This window comes from Physcomitrium patens, chromosome 17, assembly GCF_059467195.1.
Source record: "Physcomitrium patens ecotype Gransden chromosome 17, ASM5946719v1, whole genome shotgun sequence".
NCBI lineage: Eukaryota > Viridiplantae > Streptophyta > Bryopsida > Funariales > Funariaceae > Physcomitrium > Physcomitrium patens.
In genome coordinates, this window is record NC_143426.1 from 9,269,652 (window position 1) to 9,292,251 (window position 22,600).

General features: G+C 37.5%; 2 protein-coding genes across 3 annotated transcripts; both read right to left on the minus strand.

Moving 5' to 3' along the window:
• Positions 1-946: 946 nt before the first annotated feature.
• Positions 947-2,030, minus strand: LOC141046442 (uncharacterized). Its single transcript, XM_073540370.2, has 2 exons — positions 1,890-2,030; positions 947-1,604 (listed from the first exon to the last, which is right to left on the minus strand). The coding sequence occupies exons 1-2, from the start codon at positions 1,894-1,896 to the stop codon at positions 1,279-1,281; spliced, it is 333 nt and encodes a 110-aa protein (XP_073396471.1). The 5' UTR covers positions 1,897-2,030; the 3' UTR covers positions 947-1,278.
• On the minus strand, positions 947-3,883 carry LOC112294787 (uncharacterized). Of its 2 annotated transcripts, none has more exons than XM_024545624.3 (3): positions 3,723-3,883; positions 3,311-3,379; positions 947-3,129 (listed from the first exon to the last, which is right to left on the minus strand). In XM_024545624.3, the coding sequence occupies exons 1-3, from the start codon at positions 3,750-3,752 to the stop codon at positions 2,632-2,634; spliced, it is 597 nt and encodes a 198-aa protein (XP_024401392.1). In that variant the 5' UTR covers positions 3,753-3,883; the 3' UTR covers positions 947-2,631. The 2 variants fall into 2 exon arrangements, with proteins under 2 accessions (XP_024401392.1, XP_090099823.1); XM_090243697.1 differs by lacking the exon at positions 3,723-3,883 and adding an exon at positions 3,574-3,678.
• Between the last annotated feature and the right edge of the window lie 18,717 nt (positions 3,884-22,600).

Here is a 22,600-nt window from a genome sequence, read left to right on the forward strand (position 1 = left end):
TATATATATATATATATGACACAACAGGACACATACGTGCTTGTATATGTTACTCGTTACATTTCTTCACATGTTGGAGATGGAGTTTTTAGTTGTATGTAGCTTGGAATATGTTATTATAATTTTTTTGTTTTTGTTTTTCCTGTTTGGAGTAGTTGGTGGATGTTATGTTTTGATTTGAGATTTTGTTGTGTTGTGAAAGATGTATCAATTCAGTGGATTGGTGTTGTTCCCAATCCTTCAAAATGGCCTTCAGTGATGAGTATTTTTGTTCTTGATTATAGAAGTGAATGTTTTGAGTTTAACTTTTGGATAATAAACCAAGAAATTACAAGCTCTATGTTGATCATAAATCAACATTAAATCTAATTGATATTAATGTGTGATGTAAAGTACATAATTAAGAAAAACTACTAAAAAGATATTATAACTGATCCCAAACCTCAGATTTACTACCTTTTATTAGTGACTTTGTCTATTTTAAGGTGAAGAGATTTAGATGAATGTATAGCATTCTTCGTGGGATGTAATAGGGAATTTGTACGGGAAGAAAAGCAAAAACTTTTCTGAAGACGAAATTAGTACATCACTAACAAAGACAGAGTGTTCTATACCGGCTCTATTAACGAGCTGCAACATCCACGTCAGCAGTAAGTGTCACCTTCTCCCACTTCAGCAATATAAGTCCTTAACAATCGAAGCTGTCATGATTACAGTTAACATGATGTTATTTCAGTTCGGTCTGCCAGGTGCATGTTCCTAAATGGTATTTTTAAAGAATAAATTCGGAATGTTCATTGCACATTCTGTCCATGCGGTTATTACATTAGCTTCAGTGTACGTGGTCTACGTCCAGATGAGCGGGCCTTATCAGTTGGAGGTTCAAATGCAAGTGCAGAATAGTAGGTTCGGATCAAGCTCATCCAGGCAACACGACAAGGCGAAGTGCTGAAAATGTGCAATACTGCATTAAGTTTTGGGAAGAGCGTTACAGCAGCAAATAGTTTCCAGTCGCTGATGGGAATGGGGCAATGTGCCCCCAATGAATTCTATCAAAAAATGGTACACGATTTTTAGGCCGGTTGGGGGCCAGGCTGCTGCAATAGCAGGAGACAGGCCTAGATGTGCGACTAGATAAATCCCCTGACGTGACTGTACAAGCTGCGAAATCGGATGCGCCTGCAGTGTACGCCGAAAAGGAGTTATCAGCCGAAGATGCTGCGGGGGAAGTGGGTGGATCTTGCGTGCGTGGAGTTCATGATATAGCAGGACAGATGATTAGATCGACTGTGCCCAGGCAGAGGCACGGGACACAACGTGGTTCAGAGAAAGGAATTGTTCCACGCTCGCACGCTCGACAGGCTCCGTCCATCCCGCCGGGACCATCCACAAGCATGATCTCGACGCACGCAAGCTCGATGAGCTCGATCCATCCCACCAAGGTTGTCCAGTCCTTGGTTCAGCTAGAATTTCTCGCGCGCTGATCGACAGGCTCGCTCCTTTCCACCAAGCTCCGTTAACTCCTCCAAAAAGGCTGAACTCCACGAATGCTGATCGACAAGGCCGCTCCATTCCGCCATTCCACCGACAGTCCCCCGGTGATCCTGAACTCCACTGCACTGCGTCAGACCGGCTCCGGACGAATAAATTTAGCACCAGGCTCCGATACCGCTAAGAACTGATTCACCTCCGGTACTCCTATCGTTCACACCCTGTCAAGACAACATACACCACATACACACACAAAAAAACACAAGAAGCATACACAAAGCTTCACTCATGAAGCATATATAAAAACAATAACAAGGCGATTAAACAAGGAGCAGACTCATAGTGCTAACACAGCAAGGATGCATCCAATTCCCGAACCCACCAGGGCAGCAACCTACCTTTCATAGCAAGACCGTAAAATCAGCCAAGCGCTGCTGATAGATAAGTTCCAGGACTAAGACGCGTTGTAACGATTAACAAGTCAAATGACATCTCAGATAGGTCCAACGTTTTTCCCCGCGGCTGCATAGACAACCCTAATAGACCGACAGTGCACATGACAACCTCCATCTTGGAAGGTAACTTCTGCGTCAGATTTCGAAACCGCCGTGGTATTACCGACACGCTACAGGACACTACAAGAAGACCCTAGCCACAAATCCGAAATGTCACCATTTCCAGCACCTTGAGCCCTAGCGCATACCCAGATAAGGCGCCGCGCTATTCAGCTCTCAGAGCCAGGAGACGGCGTATTGCTAACAGAAACAATCTTCTAGAACTCAACGATTCGCGATCACCCTAACGAATACAGCATCACTCACTGAATCTGAGCACAGGGTCCTATGACTCCGTGCACACATTCCGCATAATAGACAACGTCAAGACCAATGAACGACTCCCATTAAGAACGCCCACCCACGATGCCCTTCCCGATATATTGAAACGCAACCTGGGTTTTAATTAATCCTGAAATAGAAACGGTGAACTGGGTCCGCGCATTGCACTTGGAAAACAAAACCGCGCCTCCGGCACAACCTCAACCCGGTACCCTCCCAGCAACATCTCCGCCATATCATCACAGGAATTCCAATACACCTCTTGGCAGTCAAATAGGTAATACAAAACTGCAGCACTGAATTCTCACAGAAAGCTCAGGTCACGTGAGTAGGGCAGACGGACGGGCATGGAGATAGAACGAGAAACAGGACGCGACACGGTGGATTTAATCTGAGGTTGCAGGGCACGGGCGCCAGTGACATAGAAACGGAAAACTTGGAAGGCAGAGTTGAAGACATTGAGAGGATTGAGGGCCATGGACGTCAAGGCAGAGAAACGAGGGAGGAAACGAGAGAAAGTCTGCGTCCAACGAGAACTATGCTGGTTTCGCTTGTCGAAGGACTCAGAGTGGAGAAGATAAGCACGAGCCGCCTTCTCCACAAGACGGTTGCGCATTGGTGTGCGGGGCGTGTCGATGCTCTCCACCATGGGAGAGCCTGGTATAGGAATCATCTCCGCCAAACTGGTATACATGGAAGGGGAGGATGCTGCCCTCGAGGCAGGCGATGTCAAGGTCGAAATTGGACGCAACCCGCGCTTCGGGAGCGTCAGGTCTGTCACATTGATCGGCTGCACCTGAGACTGCCATTTACAGTCAATAGTTAGAATCTCGGACACCTGATTGTGCACGAAATTTGCTCAATTCAACGAACTCTAATGCGCATTCGATGAACTCCAGTGTGGGGCATCACTGCGGACAGCAAAGCAAGTTGATAATGCTTCAGGAAAATTCTACGATGACAGTGGAAATAGTTCAAATTACCTTGCAGTTGTCGGCTGCACGCCTCGAAAGCAAGGTGTTCGGGCAGCGCTCTAGAAGAGCACGCTCCATCTGCACACGTCGCGAGAAAGACTAGTTAGCTACATGTGTACGGACACCCGCATTGTAGCAAATATTTCGACCTGCTCGATGCTCAACCCAGGCACATTCCCTTCCCCGTCATGATCCTAGGTTTCCCAGTCCAAAATCATCCGCGAGTGCACCGGGATGCTACACCCTCTTTCCGTAACGAATTGCACCCCTACTTGCTGGGAAAGGTGCTTCATCAGACAATGCTGACTGCTTCTCGGCCTGTGCCGCTCGTTCCCTGATCACCTAGTCCCCCACAGAAAACAAGGCCAAACCCATCTTCTATTCAGTCCCAGACCAATGTAGGTGTGGCCAAAGTACTTACGTGAACCGAAGAAGCTGCACGCCAACTCATCGTCGCTGAGACGGTACAGGGATTTCTGGAGCTGTGTTGGTGAAGCTCTCCAAGACGAGAATGGTATGGAGGCGAGGCCCTTTTGATACCAGAGTGCTGACCGTGGGAATGTCAGAATCTAGTGGACGGAGAGATCGTCGGACCGCACAGGGGGTCTGCTCACTCAGGAGCCAACGGTTCCACGTCCGTCGCGCTCGCGGCCCCAAACGGTCGTTACCTTAACATGTGATTTACTAATTTTCGCATTCACTCCCACGACCCCGCTGCGTGGGAAACAACCATAGATCTCTGATACGTACTCTTTTTGCTGATGGTCTGAATTCCTCGTCTAGTGTATTCTCCGTATTTGACGAATTAGATGCCCGAATATGGTCGACAGATTCTCCGATTTGGCCGGTCACCGATCTCGAGATCTAGTACGCCGAGTGCGCCTCACTCCCCTCTTCCCCACCTGCTGGACTTACAAAAATCTTAAACCACGAATTCCCGCCGCATGGGTGTGTTCGCCACAACCTCCATCTTGGCTGCTGTGCCAAGTGGACCTTATTTACCGCTACAAATGCTGATAACAACGAAAATAACTTAGAATCTTCTGGGAAACCTTGCAACCTTGTAGATCGACAGACGTGTTAGTATCTTTATTCTTGTGAAACCGTATGACATCTATTCGCGAATTTCGGCATGTATATATTTATCATCGATCGCGTAATTAATGGAGGTTGAAGTTCTCAGATGAGCCTCGCCTGCAGCCGTTTTTTCGGTACTTTCCCCTGGCATATGACACCATTCTCTTCATTTGTTGACGATCAATTCATTGCACCACCAGCACTACATTCAAGAAACCAACCATCTTTCGTCTTTTGTCTCCACGATCAGGAAATTCACAGTTACTTTCACTTTTGAGTTAGGGTTAGGAAGAAGATCTGGGTTCCTCCCAATGAAACAGAAAAATAAAATAAAAAAAGATGCTGAAAACTGCACACTTGTACTAATATCGATCTCCTCATTCGCTTTTGCGAGAAGTCGAAGCTCCATGCCAGTGACTGGAAGGTGAGATATTCGTAAGGGGCAGGAAAGTCATTCCATCAATTTGCATTCACCCTCTAGTTGCAACTCATTAAACCGCGGTATCAAGTCTCCCAGTGTGCGATTGTGGCAATCATTGTCAACGATTTATTTAAGGTCGTGGAAGGTCGACTTCAGTGTGCGGCGTCAGAATCGGCCAAATTCAACCACTGTTTAAAAAGAGACAATAAAAACACCTTGCTCTAATTGCAGGCCCTTCCAGCAAAGAATTTGAAGAGGAGAGGTGGAATTAGAACGTCTCGGACACGAGAGAGAGGCCACGTCAGTAAGATTTCTTTGGCGCTTAAATAAACCCACACCGCCCAACCAAATTGGGCAGCAGCAATCGCCGCTCGCTGGCCCCTTCACGCCGCAGTGTAGCTCGGCGACGGCGGCTTCACGCTCTCTTTCAATTCTTCACTGTGGTGGGAAACGCAGCTAGCCTCGTTCCCCCGTCGTTCGAGCTGCGTTCCCTATTTTAGGGTTTGATAATGGGTATACGAACACATTCATCCATGAGGGTGATGAGTTTGATGAATAGTCGTAGAATGTTCCCTCATAAGTTTATGTGGACTTCACCCTATTTGTTCTATTTTGGTATGTGATCTTTTGAGATAGGATTAGTAATTATTCTTACATACTTTTGTGAGGCCATTTTTGGGGCATACTTCAACTTGGTTTTGTAACAAAATGCACAATTTTTGTAAGACTTAAAAATAAACTATGATTTTATTTTTTATATTGTTTGAATATTATTGATTGAAGACTTAAGGTTAGCTTCTAAGATTTTTTGTGGTGACGTAGATTCTATGGGGGTGGAGGGGGCGGGAGGAGACTAAATATAAAATAAAATAATAAAATAAAATAACTCGGAACAAAATTTCTTTGGGACCAAGCTCATTATTTCTAAAAACAATTATGTATGATGAATTTGAATATTTAAATTTGATTCTGTTTTAATGAATACAATCCGTCTTTTCCATGGATTTCCTGAATGTATCCAAGTAAACCTTTACCAGAAGTGAAGGAATATGGAATTTAAATTTATTTGTTAAAATTACCTTTAAAGATAAATCAAGAGTGAAATATCCTCAAAACGGCTATAGTTTGAAACCCACTGCAGGATATATACATGAACGTGATTTTTAATTTTATAGTTTAATTTTATAAACAACAGAAGTAAACAAAAAAATTTTGTTGTAAAGTATCTAGTTAATATACATATAATTTCTCATTTATGAGAATATATTAATATGTGATTGAAACACTTATTAATATATAATTAAGCCCATTTTTTGAATTTTTTTAATAAGATCCAGATCGGTTCAAATAGATGTTGTGTTCTTACTTTTGTTTGTATTTTATTTACTTTTTTTTGTACTGTGGCAAAAACATAACTGCGTGTTGTAGATGCACGTGGAGGTATTCTTTTTAATCATGATAAGTAAATTGTTGATTTTACAAAGAGACGTCTTGAATATCTTGTTCAATTAAATGATTTTGCAAGAGCCACATACATGGACACTGTGACCTTTCTTTTTGTTGTATAAAACAATTGTATTGGCTTTACAAAATGCAAGCTGAATTCAATCTGACAAACGATATTGTTTTACATTGCTCCCAACACTATTATATTGATAAGTTTATTTTTTTCTAAATTTCTAATCACATGTTCTAATATTGAGTTGTTGAAAAAAAATCCATAAAAATTGCTTATCAGTTGATTGTATTAAAGCAACATCAAAATAATCAATTCAGGACAAGGTTCTGTGGTTTAGTTTGATCGGATAATTTTAAAAATATATTGCAATAGAAATTTGAATTTGAACAACTGATAAGCCTAATTTAAGCCACCCATGTTATTCACCAAAACATTTCGTGAGTACATAATATATTTTGAGATAAAAAATAATTATACACCAAAAGAAAATAAAAAATAAATCTATGACAGACACAGTTAATTGTGAGTTTCAATAAAATTTTATTATAATCCATACTACTTTAATGTTCTTATTGTTACATACAAGGGGAGATATATTGAACTTTTGATGGCACTGATGAATTATTTAACAGTTTATTGTAAGTCAAATGTAAATTCAACTTATAAAAATGATAGACTATGATTCAAATATCATAATAATCACAATCATTTCCACGCACACCCACATATATATATATATATATATACACACACACACACACACACAACTGCAAATATACAAATAGAGTGATTTTAAAACTGTTTTGAGATAGTTCTACTCATTCACAGTAACAATCAAATCTCAGTTGCAATGAAAATTTAAAAATAAAACTTAACCATTCACAAAAGAAAGTAACGCCAGGACACAAGCATTGTAACAGAGATTGATGAACTCGTGAGCATTGTAAAATGCCACATTACGGTGTTGTTATTCACATTTCCCTCCAAATGAGTCGCCACAAAAAGCAGCATATTCTTCACCCATTTTGCTTCGTGCAGCCCAAATTGGCAAGTAGCCGTTGCCTCCAAATCTCCTCTGCCACTTCATCCACCTACGAACATTCATCCACCGCCGTTGCTTCCTTGGTTCGATTGCTTGTTTTATCGTTCGTTCGCTTTTGTTTTGCGACTTCATGCTTTTTGTTTCCTTTTCCGAAAGGCGCTTTCGTTGCAGTTTGATCCCAACGAGGCCGCAAGGAGGAGAGCGCTGTTAGAGAGGTCGTAGATCGTATTAAAGTTCCAAGTCAACAAAGCGATTTCATGGCATTTCGCGGATGCGCGTCTTCACTTAAGAATAGACGCTCCGTTGAGAGAGGATGCGTGTATTGAATGCCCGTTAATGGCCCTCTTATTAGAAATTCAGCAACGCATTGGTGGAGGAGTTATAACGCTCGCTCACGAGATACCCAGTTGCAAAACAGACGTGACGATTGTCAGAGATGATAGAGGATGACCGAGGTGACTCAACAATGCCGTTTCCTTATCAATGTCCCATTGTCTCCACGAATCGAGGTTTCATCTCATTAACTGAGTGAGTTTTTATTGGGTTCCAACCCACTTTGCACTTAATGCTGCGAAGTAAGCATTAACATCACATTTGGGTAGTTAATGTGGATTAGAATGTTCAGATTTGGTCTTGTGTGTGGGAGCACGCCCTATTTAAAGTGCTCTGGACGCCTCCAGATGGTGATGAATGAGTTGGTATGATATTTCAGGCTCTTACAGCGTGGAATGATTTGGTTGTGTATAGTTTGTGGGTTTTTGGTCAGCGTTTGTGGAATTTGCAAGGGAAGAGTTCTCTTGTAAATGTGATTTTAGCATTCCGAATGTAATATTCTTGAGGGTGGTATCTGCGTGTGCTTGTTATTCCATGTGCGATGATGAATGAACTATTTGCCCGTTCACAAGATCTGAGATCGGAACATTAAACAACAATCGGATTAACTCAATTTAAACAACTAGTAACGCATTAAAAGACGCCACCTTAATTTGTCCACTACCCATAGTCTGTAACGGAGCTGCCATCCAGTTGGTACTCACGTCACAACTGATCCTGTCTCCAAGAAGCCGTCCACACAGTCCGACCCCCATGACCCTAGTTCGTGACACAATTCTCTCTTACTAGCTGGTTCGGCTGAGTCCTCATACCTCCTCCGAATCACCCGGGACTCAACGGAGACTGCTTATCATCCTCCACACTACATAATGCCCCCGCATTGTGTGGTCCCTTGGTGTGAGGGAGGTGGCCCGCCCAACCACTCCTATGCCACCTCGCCCCTGCACTCCCATGGGCTTGGGGATCGCCAAGGCTCAAATTATCTCTTCCACTCACAAGTGTAAGGGTCTTAACTTTTCAACCCTTACACCCTCTTCCACTTTGGAGAGTCAATGTCATCATTGACATATTGCCTTCAACTTAAGCAAGTTGAACGCAATATGAGTCTTATTCCTATTTTAAAGAATTTTTTATAATGGATGTTTTGCACCACATCCCTCTTGTTCCTAACTAGTTTGAAGGCTTCTTTTCTAATTAACCTCCATTTATTCCTTTTAGTCTTTCAAAAGTTTTTGGAATAGAGGAAGATTTTTTTTTTCCATTGAGATGGAATGCTACCCCCTTCTCGCATTTCTTATGCAATTTTTCTTTTTGCCTTCAACTTCCTTAAGTTTTTTCGATTCCATGAATTTTGAAAGTTCACATTTCCCAATGTGAATGGTGGAAATGTTACTTCCCACTTAGACTTAGCCTTGGCCGAGGAACTCCTTAACTAAGATCCGCCTCACCTTAGTACCCTTCCTTACCCTATAGAAGTGACTTGCTATCACTCAATGAAAAACTCATTTAGGAAAGGCCAACCATTTAGGCTTGGTTACTAAGAGCCTTATATCCGCTTCATACAAGCTTCTTAAGGTTTCCCTCTACGAAGTCTCATCGGATTGGAATCCTTTCAAAATCTTCTATCTTTTGAAAACTTCTGCCACCTTCTTATCGAAGTTTTAATATCTCCCTTTATACTCTTAACTCATGGATACTCTTCTTTCTTTTCTTACAAGTCACATAAGCTTGTGACCCTCCTCCACTTTGGAATGAAGATGTCTTCATCTTCTTGGTCACTCTTATTATTAATCTCTCCTACATTATCAATTAACCAACTTATCTTCAGTGGTTTTTTATCTGCTTCTTTGTAGTCTTAGATCTTTTATAATCACCAATTTTTTTATTGAAAGCTGTGACTAATCCTTGTACATGTCACAAGTTCCTTTCATTTATCCATTGGAACTTATGTGGAGGGTATCCTTTGAAAGTACACAAATATTGAATCTTCTTAACATCCGTCTGTTTTTTGTCAAGTATTACTTTTACTTGATCCATGGTTTGATTTCATAACTCTTCATGAGGTGGAATTCTTGCCTTCTCTTTGTGAAAGCCTTTTTCATCATCTACAAATTTCTTGAGGACACTTATATGGAAAACCAAATGCCACTTCAATCTCTTTGGTATACCTAATACATAGACATTCTTGTATAGCACTCTTTCAACTTCATAAGGACCTACGCATTTCTCGGTCCATTTGGGAGTAAGGTGTGATGGATAAGTGAAGTTGCTGGTATTCAACCACACTTTATTTTCCTTTTCAAATTACACATCTCTTCTATGCTTATCTACTTATTTTTTATATCTTCTTTTGGCCAATTCGAGTCCACCTTTAGCGGTTTGTAATATGGCCTCCCTTTTTGCCACCCACTTTGCTCCTTCAACTGAATAAAAGCTCGAAGTTGTTTCATCACTATGTTTGACTTTTACTAAGTCAAGAGACCAAAGTGCATTGAAACCATGAGCTACTTGGAATGGTGTATTTCCTAAGGACACATTCTAAGTTGTATTATAACTAAACTCAGCTATGGGCAACCATTTGATCCAATCTTTGTGGTCACTTACCATATAGGGCCTTAGATACATTGAGAGAATTCCATTGAATCTCTCAGTTTGGCCATCCTCTTGTGGATGCCAAGTAGTAGTCACTATTATCTTAGAACCTAACTTCCTCATAACATGTTGCCAAAATTGAGTTGTAAATTTTATACCTCTATCACTCACAATTGAGGTTGGTACTCTATACAAAGAAATCCAATTGTCAAAGAATACACTTGTTGTTAACTTTGGGACAATTTTTGTTGCCTCTTTTGAATCCTTTGGAAACATTGTCATTGATATAAATCTAGCAGTTTTGCTGAATCTATCAACAACTACCATTGTGGAATTAGCTTCACTACATTTTGGTAAGCTAGTTATGAAATCCATTGAAATATCTCTATAAGGTAGAGATGGAATAGGCTATGGTTCTAAGAGCCCAATTTTTCCTTAAGTGGAGTGTTTATTCTTTTGACACACCAAATAACTTTTTAGATATTGGTCCACATCTTCCTTTATGGAGGGTCAATACTAAGATCTTGCCACTTCTTTGAGTGTGGATTTCCTACCTCAATGTCCTTCACATGCAGAATCATGTATTTCATATATTAGTTTTCTTCTCTATTTACCTTATGGTATATAGAGTCTGTTTTTCTTAAACCAAATCAATCCATCTCTCATAGAAGAGACTTCTATAAGTCTCCTCTCTTCCCTTGTAGTTTTGGTTTGAGCAAATTCTTTCTTAATTTCAAGCGCATCTTCATCTTGTTCATAGTCTTTCCTAATGCCTTTTATGAGGAGGGAGTCATCACTATACACTATGATCTTTAATGTCATTGTATCATCGAACTTTTCCTCTATAAACTCATTTATCCTACTTACTGCATCCGACACCAAGTTATCTTTGCCCAGTTTGTGAATTAGTTCAATATCCATTGAAACTATCACATCATACCACTTCAACTCTTTAGGCGAGGCTTGGGCTTTGGAAGTAAAATATTTCAAAGAAATGTTGTCAGTGTACACTTTGATTTTTCTACTTCCCAAATAGTATCTCCAAGCTTTCAAACAATGTACCACTGCAAACAATTCTTTTTTCATGTGTTGGCTACCTTAATTGGCTTCCACTTAATTTTCTACTTTCAAAAGCCACTGGTCTTTTTTCTTGCATTAAGACTCCTTCTATTGCAAAGTCACTTGCATCAATATGGATTTCAAATTTCATATCAAACTTAAAGTAGAACAAGACATGACTTGATACTAAAGCATCTTTTATTTCTTAAAAAGATGTATTACAATCATCATTCCATTGGATAACCTTATTATCCTTTTTCAAAAGACTAATAAGAGGGCTAGCAATTTTTGAGAAGTTTCTGATGAACTTCTTATAATAATTTACTAGTCCTAAGAAGGACCTCACTCCCTTTTGAGTTTTTAGTACTTTCCAATCTCTTATTGCTTCAACTTTCTTTGGGTCTGGTTTTATTCCATCTCCATTAATGATATGTCCCAAAAACTCCAACTCTTCCAAAAAGAACACACTCTTTTCTAAATTAGCATACAATTGATTGTTTCTTAGTTTTTGCAAGACTATTCTTAAGTGCACCTTATGTTCTTTCATATATTTTGAAAAAATAAAAATATCATCAATGTAAACTACTACAAATTCATCACTTTCTTTATGAAAGATTGAGTTTATTAAAATGGTAAAGGTAGCACATGCATTATATAACCCAAAAGGTATTACTACAAACTCATAGGAACCGTATCTGATTCTACAAGTAGTTTTCTCAATGTCGTCTTGAGCAATCCTTATTTGATAGTACCCACTCTTAAGATCAATCTTACTAAAACATTTGCTACCACTTAATCTATCCAACAAATCATCAACTCTTGGAAGTGGATAGTTGTTTTTAATAGTGAACTTATTCAAGGCTCTATAATCAATGCACATTCTCATTTTTCTATCCTTTTCACTCACAAAAAAGACTAGAGCTCCAAATAGAGATTTGCTTTGTCTTATATATCCTTTTTTAAGCAACTCATTAAGTTGCTCTTTGAGTTCAATTAACTCCCTTTGACTCAGTCTAAAAGTAGCTTTACTTAAAGGTTGTGATCTTGGTACCAAATCTATCTTATGGTCCACCATCCTATTTGGTGGAAATTTTTTTGGAAGTTCTTTTGTCAAAACATCTCCATATTCACACATAAGATCTATAACTAAGTTTGCATAATGAGAATTTGTTTTCATCAACTCATTTTTATTATAAAAGGAAGCATTTTTTACATCACAAACAAAATCAAAATCACTATTTCTCAAGTGGAAGAGAAATTGTTCTCCTTCTAACTCACTTTCAGACACTATAGAAATTCTAGATTGGTATAATATGGAAAGGTTTGTGAATGGTAAGTCTATTGCTTTTCTATTCTCTCTAACCATGACTACTCTTGTTTTGGCCTTCCATTGAAATCCATAGAAATCTAGAAAAATATTTCCTAAAATTACATCTATTCTACTAAGGTTGTAGATAGTGAAGTCTTCTTGAAACCTTTTGTTTCCACATTTAAACTTCACATCTTTAACAACTAAGTTGGTTACTTCTTTGCCTTGTGCAAAAGAAATTTTCACCCTCATGGTTTCTTCTTAAACCAACTTAAGCCTCTGGGCACAAGTTGGATTCATAAATGAGTTGGTTGGTATTATATCAATCAACATGGAGGTTTCAAGATTTCCAACTTTAGTATTTACATAGATGAATTTCTTATGCATACTATTTAAAATGAGTTGTCCTCGAAAACCTCCTTTTTTAACCACAGTACTTTTACTACGACTCATAACTTGAAGACATTCTATTTGATGAGTCTCATTTAACAAAGAAGTGTTAGGAAGTTCACTTATCTTTCTAGGCACTTCTTCATTTTTGCAATCATTTACATAGTGTCTTTTTTGTTGACACTTAAAACAAGTCACATTGGATGAACTTATCTTTGCTTTTTTGGTACTACTTCCTTAACTCTCTTTAGCCTTAAGTTTTGCAACTTGAGAAGTACATTCTTCAAATCTCTTCTTTAGAATAGGAGGTTTCTTGTTTCCATAGAAGTACCTAATTCCCTCTTGAAAGCTAGTCTTCCTTTCCTAAGTTTTAGTCATAGTGCTTTGTTCACTATGACCCACTCTTTGTTCTTCTAATTTAAGTTGAGAAGCTAAAGCAAAGGCATCATTGATATTGGTAGATATGGTTTTCCTTTCCTAATACTTTTTTCTTGTTGCAAAACTTAATCCATTATAAAAGAAAAGTAACAAGCATTTTTCATAGTCCAGTTGAGTGTACGCTAGTTCGTTTTAGAATTCACCAACATACTTACGAAGTGAAGCCTTCCCTCCTTCTTGTCTGAGTTTGAGGAGTTGCAATCCCTCAGTGAAGTTTTGCCACTTATTCTCAAACCTCCCTATAAGTCCATCACAAACCTCAATCCAAGTCGTTTCTTTAGCATAGTTAAGATTGGTCTTGATTTTTCCATCAAACCAATCTAAAGCACTTCCTTCAAGTAATGCGGACAAGGTCCTTATCTTGTCTACATTACTTTCAATATCATTAGCCAAATGCCAATGTTCAATTTCTTTAAGAAATCTCCTTATGGTCCTTTTGTGCTCCGTGCCTTTCCACTTCTTTGGTTGATCCGTTTTGGCCCTATGGGAACTTAATTTGCCCTTTTGGCTTTCAAGCAAGGCTTCCTTTCTTACATTTTCTCTCATCAAAGAGTCTATAAGAAGTTGGTTCACTTCCATTTTCTTTTCAAACTCCTTGTTCTTCTCCTCCATCAACCTCATAAGTATTTTGTCAACTTTATCAAGGGAAACAACACTTTGTTTCTCCACTCTTGATCCTTCTATTGAGTCTTTAGAGGTTTTTGAAGAGGTTGGTCTTTGTGATTTAAGATTCCTTCCCTCTCTATCATTTTTTTCGTCATCACTATGAAGTTCTTGAGTTTCTTGTAAACTCTCCTTAAATTTCTCTTGCTCTTTTTGGACCTCCTCTTCACTTTCCATCTCATGGATAAGAGGGAGTTCTTCTTCAAGTAAGGGTTTCTTCCTTACCATTCTTCTTTTTGGCTTAGATTCCTCTTGGCACATCTGTGCCTCAATCTTGAGGACCTCATCCTTGTCCAATCGTTGAAAAGCAGCCTCAGTAGTTTTCTTCACCATCTTGGCTAATACTTTCATGCCTTAGTCAAAATTGTTTTCAAAAATTTCCCTCCAAAGTCTACTTCTCAATCCCGATCTTCTTAGGCTCTGATATCACATGTAACGGACCTCGTGGACGTCGCTCTGTTCACCCCTAAAATACAACTACTAGGCCGTCCCGTTAGTACTCATGTCACAAACTGATCATGTCTCCAAGAAGCCGTCCACACAGTCCGACCCCAGTGACCCTGGTTCGTGACACAATTCTCACTTACTAGTTGGTTCGGTTGAGTCCTCAGACCTCTTCTTAACTTTTTGAACCTTACATGGTCCTTGAGGGATCAACTAGCATTTGTCCACTGACTAGGCAAAAGATCTCGAGAAGCAATGCTCTGTGAGCAAAATTCTATCCGATCATGGGTATTTGGGTACATAATCGAAATATTTCAGCCACGGTTATGCTACATTTATTAGAAATGTGTGCTATATCTATCAGAAATCTACCAGTTGTGCTAAATCTTTGAAACCATGTCAGAATGATGGAAATAATGGACCGAACTTCGAGCTTCATGATGTGCATCGCATTGTGCAACATGGTTTCGATAGTAACAGTGACCTGCAACAAAAACCAATAGGAGTGCTTGTTGACATCTAGGCTTTCAATCAACCCCTCGTCAATATTAATAACAGTTATGAGTTTGAGGTACGTTATAAGTTTTCCAATAGAACATAACCCCTGAAAACAATTTCGATGATTGCACAAAAGTTTGTGAGGAAGTGTGTGAACGATTTCTTATTTTCCTTTACCAAAACCTGCAAGGAAAGAGCAGCAAAACTATTAAGGATACATCCAGTATGATAAGCAACATTCAAAAGCGACGAAGGAACAACTAGGATCTGTTGCAATTATAAATTTGACAGCAATAAAGCTTCATAGCCACAATTGAGATATTCAAAGAACATCACTCCTGGCGTAGGAGCATCGGAAAGAGTTCGTAGTGGGAACTTATCAGGGGAAGTTAATTAACAGGAACATATTATTGTATGCAGTGTAATCATAGTGCTCTGGGACTAGAAATCTTGTTCCAGTGAAGAGTGGTCACCTCTGTTCTCACAACTTGCAAGTAATGTTCGTGCAGCACGCACAGGGCAGAGTCGAAAGCTGAAACACAAAACGGAATTACTTGTTAAAACTCACGATAATGCTAAACTGATCACTACAGAATATAGTCAAGCAAGCAAGTAAAGTCAAACAAACAAACACCCCAGTAAAAGTCAATGTAATCACGCCACTACAGGGCCTCAGGCGCAAAATTGGGAGTATCGTCGCAATTCGCCAACAAGTTTGTGATCTGTTTGTTGTTGTGCTATCGATTTTCTCTTCAAAAATAGTTAACTGATGATGCGCTGAAAAAACTTTCTCCAGTGTTGATCTCTTTGTGTCGTTATATGGGCACTTTTGTTATTCATATCAAGTATCTGCGATTGCTTGTTGAAGTGGCTAGAAGGTCGGATGTTTCCCATTTCAAATAAGGCTTCCAGTCAGAGCAGTACTGCGAGGGTGACTCCAGCTTGTTTGGCGGTGGTTGCTAAGGGTGCCCAGGCTCTTGTTTTGCAGACGGGTTCGAAGATTTTTTCTGATAGTGTTTCTAGTTTCAGTGGCGTACCTAGAGAGCAAATTAGATCCCGCCAAAGTAAGTACTATGCTGTCCAGAGTGGTTTTCATCCAGGAGTTTATGAAACTTGGGCAGAATGTGAAGTTGAAGTAAAAGGTTTCAAGGGTGCAAGATTTAGGGCTTTTCGAACTAGATTGGAAGCTGACAAGTATATATCAGTTTAGGAGTAGGTTTTCTATTTCTGTCTACTTGTATTAAGTGTGCTGATTGTTCTAGGTCAGAATGTGAAGTTAATGAGATTGTTAAGATCTAGCCATAAATTGATCAACAACTCCTATAGCAAATTAATTATTAGATTGAGTGTAGGTTAGGTGGAAGCATTTTCTTACAAAGTTGCAATATAGAATTGGATCCACTTCATCCTCTTTCATATTAGCCTTGAGTTTTAATTTTTCATCCATAGGAATTGTTGCAATTTGCACAATTTTTCATTCTAAAGGATGTTAATATATTTTGAGAATAAGCCTTTTGTGTCATAAAAATCATTTTTTTTTTTTTTTTTTTTTTTTTACTTAGATACATTTTGTCTTCAAATAAAGTGTGACTTCTTTTATAGATAGTTATGACATTTCAAAAATTTTATGCAATTTTTTTATAAAGTTATTTATGTTTTTTGTGTAGCTATCTATCATAAGAAGATTATTCATGTATAAAGTAAGGAGAATGATATTACTTTGTGATAATTTAGAGTAAAGGTTGTAGTCACTTGTGCCTTATTGAAAACCAACTTCTTTTAAATGTGAGTTAAACTTTTTATACTAAGCTTGCGATGCTTATTTCAAACCATATAAAACCTTTTTTAAAATTTTTTTAAGCCATATGTTCTTTTCTAGGTATTGCAAAACCTTGTGGTTAAATGATGTAAACTTCTTCTTTCAATTTTCAATGAAAAAGATATTTTTTATATCCATGTAGTATAACTTTCAATTTTTTTATGCTGCAATTAATATCATGGTTCTAATTGTTTCCTATTTAACAACATACATGAATATTTCTTCATAATCCACCTCTTCTTTTTATTTAAAGCGTCTTGTTATTAATTTGACTTTGAACTTTGGGGGTGATTTATTAGTATTTAATTTTGCCTTGTAAATCCATTTTTTAAATATTCCAAACTTACTTAGAAGAAAATTCATAAGTTGTCACTTATCATTTTTATTTTATTGATGACATTTCTTCAATCATGGCTTTCATCCAGCCTTGATGTTGTATTGCTTCATAATAAGTTGTAGGTTTTAAGTGTCAAAAATAAGAATGTGATGAAAGCAATTAATCAAATGAAACTTTTTTCAAAGAAGTATGATAAAATAAAAGTAAAGAAACATGTATATTAAAAAGAAACTGAAATGGCTATTATCAAAAGACAAAAAAGCTAAAGATTCTTGAATCTAGACTAGAACAAAAAAGGAATTGACAAGAGTGAAGAAGGCTTCATTCTTCCTTCTATATATACTATCCACCTAAAACCTACATGGCGACATTGTATAGGACCTCTGACATGTATTGACTTTGCAAACCACATGTCTTAACTTATAAGGTAAGTTTTTTTTATCCGCCACATAGTTAGCTTGTTCCACATGCTATCTACAAGTGTAACATGTGGCTAACTTCTGACCAAGTTTTTAATCTAAAAGTCAACTATAAACATATGTAAAATCAAAATTATATCTATAAAGCTTCTAAGAAGCTACTTTAGAAGATATTATAAAAATAATCTACTTTTATTTATTTTTACTTACTTCTATTTAATCATGTAGATAATTATTAGAATAATTATGTATATTTGTGACATTATATCCTCTTCTAGAGATTAGTTCTATGAAACACGGTTATTATATATTGAAGAGATCTAAAATGTGACAAATTATGTTTGTTATATATTTTAATCTTTGTTCTCTTTGAAGATGGTTGATATGTCCTCTCAACCATTGATAATATCTCATATTAGAGCAAAAAGACCACCCTCTTATTTGATCATTGTTGAGGCCTTCATAACTTCTTTCAAATCAAACATTTGAAATAGTGTCTGGAGTTGTTTCTACTTCTAATAAAATTACTAAATATCAAAAGTCTCTTCTAAGGTTGTGATACCAAACATGTTATATCTTGCCATCTATTTGAGGAATAATATGTTGTTCTTGAGGATCTTCATCTTTATTACGTTATCTTGAAGGTTAAGATAATTATAATGTTTTTTTACAAGTCAACAAACAATAGCTCTTGAATTGAATTTGTTGGTTGTTAGGTCTCTGTCTTCTTAATACCACAATATACATAAAAGCTACAAACAAAGATAGAAGGTAGAATATTATCTTCTCTTGATCTTATTTCTTTTATAGCAAAAATTTATTATTCTTAATCTAGATTTTAATAGATGTCATTGATGAAAGGCCACTATCATCTTTGCTGCATTTGTAAAATTCTTTGTTGGCTCTTATGTACGTTCACTAATATCATACCTACACTAATGTAAAGATATTCTAACCTTTTTTGGTACTGCTTTGAGTCTAAGACTTCTTCCATGTCAAATTCTTCATCATTGTCGACTTCTATAGGAAGAAGTGGTACCTGTTTTTTTTTTAGTATGTTCATTATCTTATATGGTTCAAGAAGTGACATGTGGAATATATGATGGAACTTTATTGACTCTAGTAGGTATAAATGGTAAGTAATTGGATTGATTTGTTCACAAATAGAAAAAGATCTATGCTTACAATAGTTTGACTTATTACAAAGGTGAATAATCTTGATATAATAATAAATTAACCATATACTATCATCCATATTGAATTGTGGTTGTTCCTTGCAATAGGCATTTGTGTTTATTTTTTGTTATTCTTCAGCTTCTTTTAATTATATCTTTATTATTGCATGTAGCTCTGACAAACAATTTGACAAATCTTTTTCCGTAAGATTACCAATTCTTAAAAAATCAAAAGCATCAAGTCATGGATGATAACCATAATTAACAAAAAAAGATGTTTGATCATAAAAAAATATATCATATTATTATAAGCAAACTCTGCCAATGATAAAAGAATCATCCAATCATCTTATTGGTAGTTGATGGTATACCTCAAATATTGCTTCAAAACATGATTAATAAGCTTTGTTTATCCATCAATTTGAGGATGAAAGACCTAAGATAACTTTATATTACAAACTTTATAACTTTAATATTATTTAGATTTACAGCCAAAATTTAAATTAATAAAGATACAATAATTTAATCTTCATGTTAAAGAAAAGTACAAATCCCAGCTTATTATTCTTTTGAAATATTATTTCTTTTTATTCTTGTATATATTTGCACACATTTCCTACTACATAGTTGATGTCTACCTTTATGATCACGGCTATAAACAATAAGCATCTAGTAAGTAATCTATATAATGTAAGAACAACTAACTTTGTATTCATTTGTTGCTTGAGTTTTAAATTATTGCACATGGGAGTCAACATAAGATTGTGATACTGTATTTTCAAGCAATCCAAGATGATCTAAATGAATTTTTTTTTATTCAAATAAATTTTATAAGAATTATATTCTATTTTTACATTTAGATTGACTCAAGCATTTCATAATAGTGTCATTTTAAATTTGATGGTGAATAGAGCTTTAATTCTGCTAATTTTATTTTTATTGTCTTATATTAATAGAAGATTATCTACATATAATATGCATATATATATATATACATATATTTTGTATATATGAATAATACATATTATTATTAGCAATACTTCTAAATTAACCATTTTTTTTAAAGATAGTTGACAATGTGACTATACAAAGCTCAAGGAGTGTAGCGTAGTTCTTACATGGCTTTCAAAAGTTTGCAAACCTGTCCTATTCTTTCTCAATAAAAACTTTCTTGAACTTCCATAAAAATCTCACCTTCTAATATACCATTAAGAAATGTTGTCTTAAAATCTATCTACCTAATGTACCATTGTTTTTGTGTTACCAATGCAAGTATTGTGCATATTCTTGAGTAATGCAAAATTGATGTAAATGTGTCAAAATAATCCAATCCTTCTATTTGTTTATTTTCTCTTGCAAATACTCTTGCTTTAAGCTTAAGTATTTCACTTAATGGACTTGTTTTGGTATTATAAATCCATTTTGCTAAAATTGATAGTTTTCTTTTTGATAAGTCTATCAAATGCTAAGTTTTGTTCTTCTCTATTGACTCAATCTCTTCTTTCATCATATCTTTCCATTTTGTGTCTATGACTACCTATGTGTAAGTTGAAGATTCTTTATGAATTTTGTTAGGAATCTCAAAGAAAAAGTTATCACTTGAATTTGTTTACAACTTGTATACATCATGTTTGTTTACAAAAAAATCTTTTACAAGCATGAGGTAAAATAACCTCTACTAATTGGAAGGTTATTATAATTCATAAAAATTAAATTATTTACATAATTTACGAATTATACCTATTGATTAAATCTTAATTGAATTCACTCTCTTACTTCTTCAAATTAATCTACTCAATCCATCAAAAAACCATCACTACAAATTGTACTTGCAATACAAGTCATATTAAAAATTCTTGCACAAATAATATTTATTTTTTAATTTTATATTATTATTTAATATGCATCATTGATTAACAAATTATCTTCCAAGAATGAGAATTCATCCACAAATAACAATTTATTTGTAAATGACTATGTATCCATGAATAAATTCTCATTCAACACAATTTTTCATCCAAAACCCTAAACTTATTTAAATCCTACCCAACTTCATCTAAATGTTGTCCAATTCAAAGGTTCATCCTGGTTCACTTCATCCGTTCTGAATTCTCTCACCTTGGTAGAAGACTACGGGGTTGAGTTGGAATGAATTAGAAATTCGAGCTGCCTGCTCTCCACTCCATACGACCCCTTGAATCCGCGTACAATTCAGTTGCAGAGTGTGTAGGACGTCCTCGGCTAGCCAAAAAAGCTCATTGTCTAGCCAGCGACCCTCGACTTATCACCTCACTGCTGTTGGTAGCGAAACGTTGACGTCGTTCTCCAAAATCCAGGCCCAGTCCTTCTGAGCTCAACTTCCCTTACATTGCTAGGGGCGCTTGGATGGTTACCTTCTTATATTGATCGTTGGAAATTGCACTGATTTAAAACAACCTACAACAACTATTTGATACTAGCCGGTAGCTGAAAAAACCTAAGCCTAAATTTTGATTGTGTTTTCTCTCGACATTTGGTACTTGTTTCTTAAGTAAGGACGTTGGAATCACTTCGCTCCCATCTCAACAACTACTGCAGAGCATTCTCTCACTGTCATCAACGCTAGATTTAGTTTCCTATCAATACTAAGTCAATATCAGCTGGACCCTCGCCTTGGATGAGCATACAACAACACCGCATGCATCGAATTGTGAGCTGTAGTTGTCGATAGGGAAGACCAACAACTCAAGAATCCAATTCCGCCGCAAGCCACCTATCTGATGAAGGCCAATTTGATTCAACGAGCAAGAAAGATGACGCTCCAACTTACTGTAGTGCAACCCCCTGCTGAACCCAGCTCCACGCTTCCGCCAAAGACACAACCCTTGTTGTAAGAATAACTAAAAGAATAACAAAAAATAGAGCAGCTCGTCACAACACCACATGCACCCACCGCAGCATTCCGTCACCGGAAGCAACTGAATCTAGATGAGTGGGAAAACTACAGCTTCAACACACCGGCGTTGCAAGACAGAATTCTAAAACAAAAACAAGGAGCACCACTGACGAGTAAAGGGATTGAGCAGTCTAGGGACCCGATGCACCATGTCTCTGTCAGAATTTTGAAACAAAAGCACCGCCGTCGATCGTAGCCTTTGAACAAACTGGACCGGCCACCTCCAACAGAACCACCGACCCTTTGTCGCATGCCCACTTGCTAATGATCCGAACCCCCCTTCTAGAATCTATGAAGATGCTTGATCATGGGAATCTTCTAGCCGAGAGCAACCTCACGCTAAGCCTTGATACTTTGCCACCAAAACGCGATTTGAAGCTCGTCCAAGAGACGTTGAAAACCGAATTCGGTTGCTAACAAATAAGAGAAAAAAACCAACTGCAGCGATAGATTTGTCGAAGATGAGTCACTCAATCCGACCGCAGCTCTCCACGTTGAAATGGAAGCCTTGCACTTTGACAGTAGAACCTTTCGCAGCTTCTCCAGGAACAAAGCTCAGCAACCACCGATCACAAGGAAACAAAAACGGAACTCATTGTCGATGAGGACTTCGCCGCCGCACTTGACTACTTCTGGTTGCTAGCTTGCCGCCAATCCAGCCAACACCGAGAACAACGCCACTGCCGCCCAGTGTAAGCGACACCGCCGCCAACACCAACTTTGATGAATGCCAGATAACAGAGCCAAAAAAAACACCATAGAAGCGATCTCCCACAGCGCCGACACCGCATGGGGTGCTACCAGCAGCAACAAAAAGGAGAACAACGAATCTCTCGCAACACAACGCAAAACTGGAACAAAACAACATGAGCCACCGCAAGCCATGAAG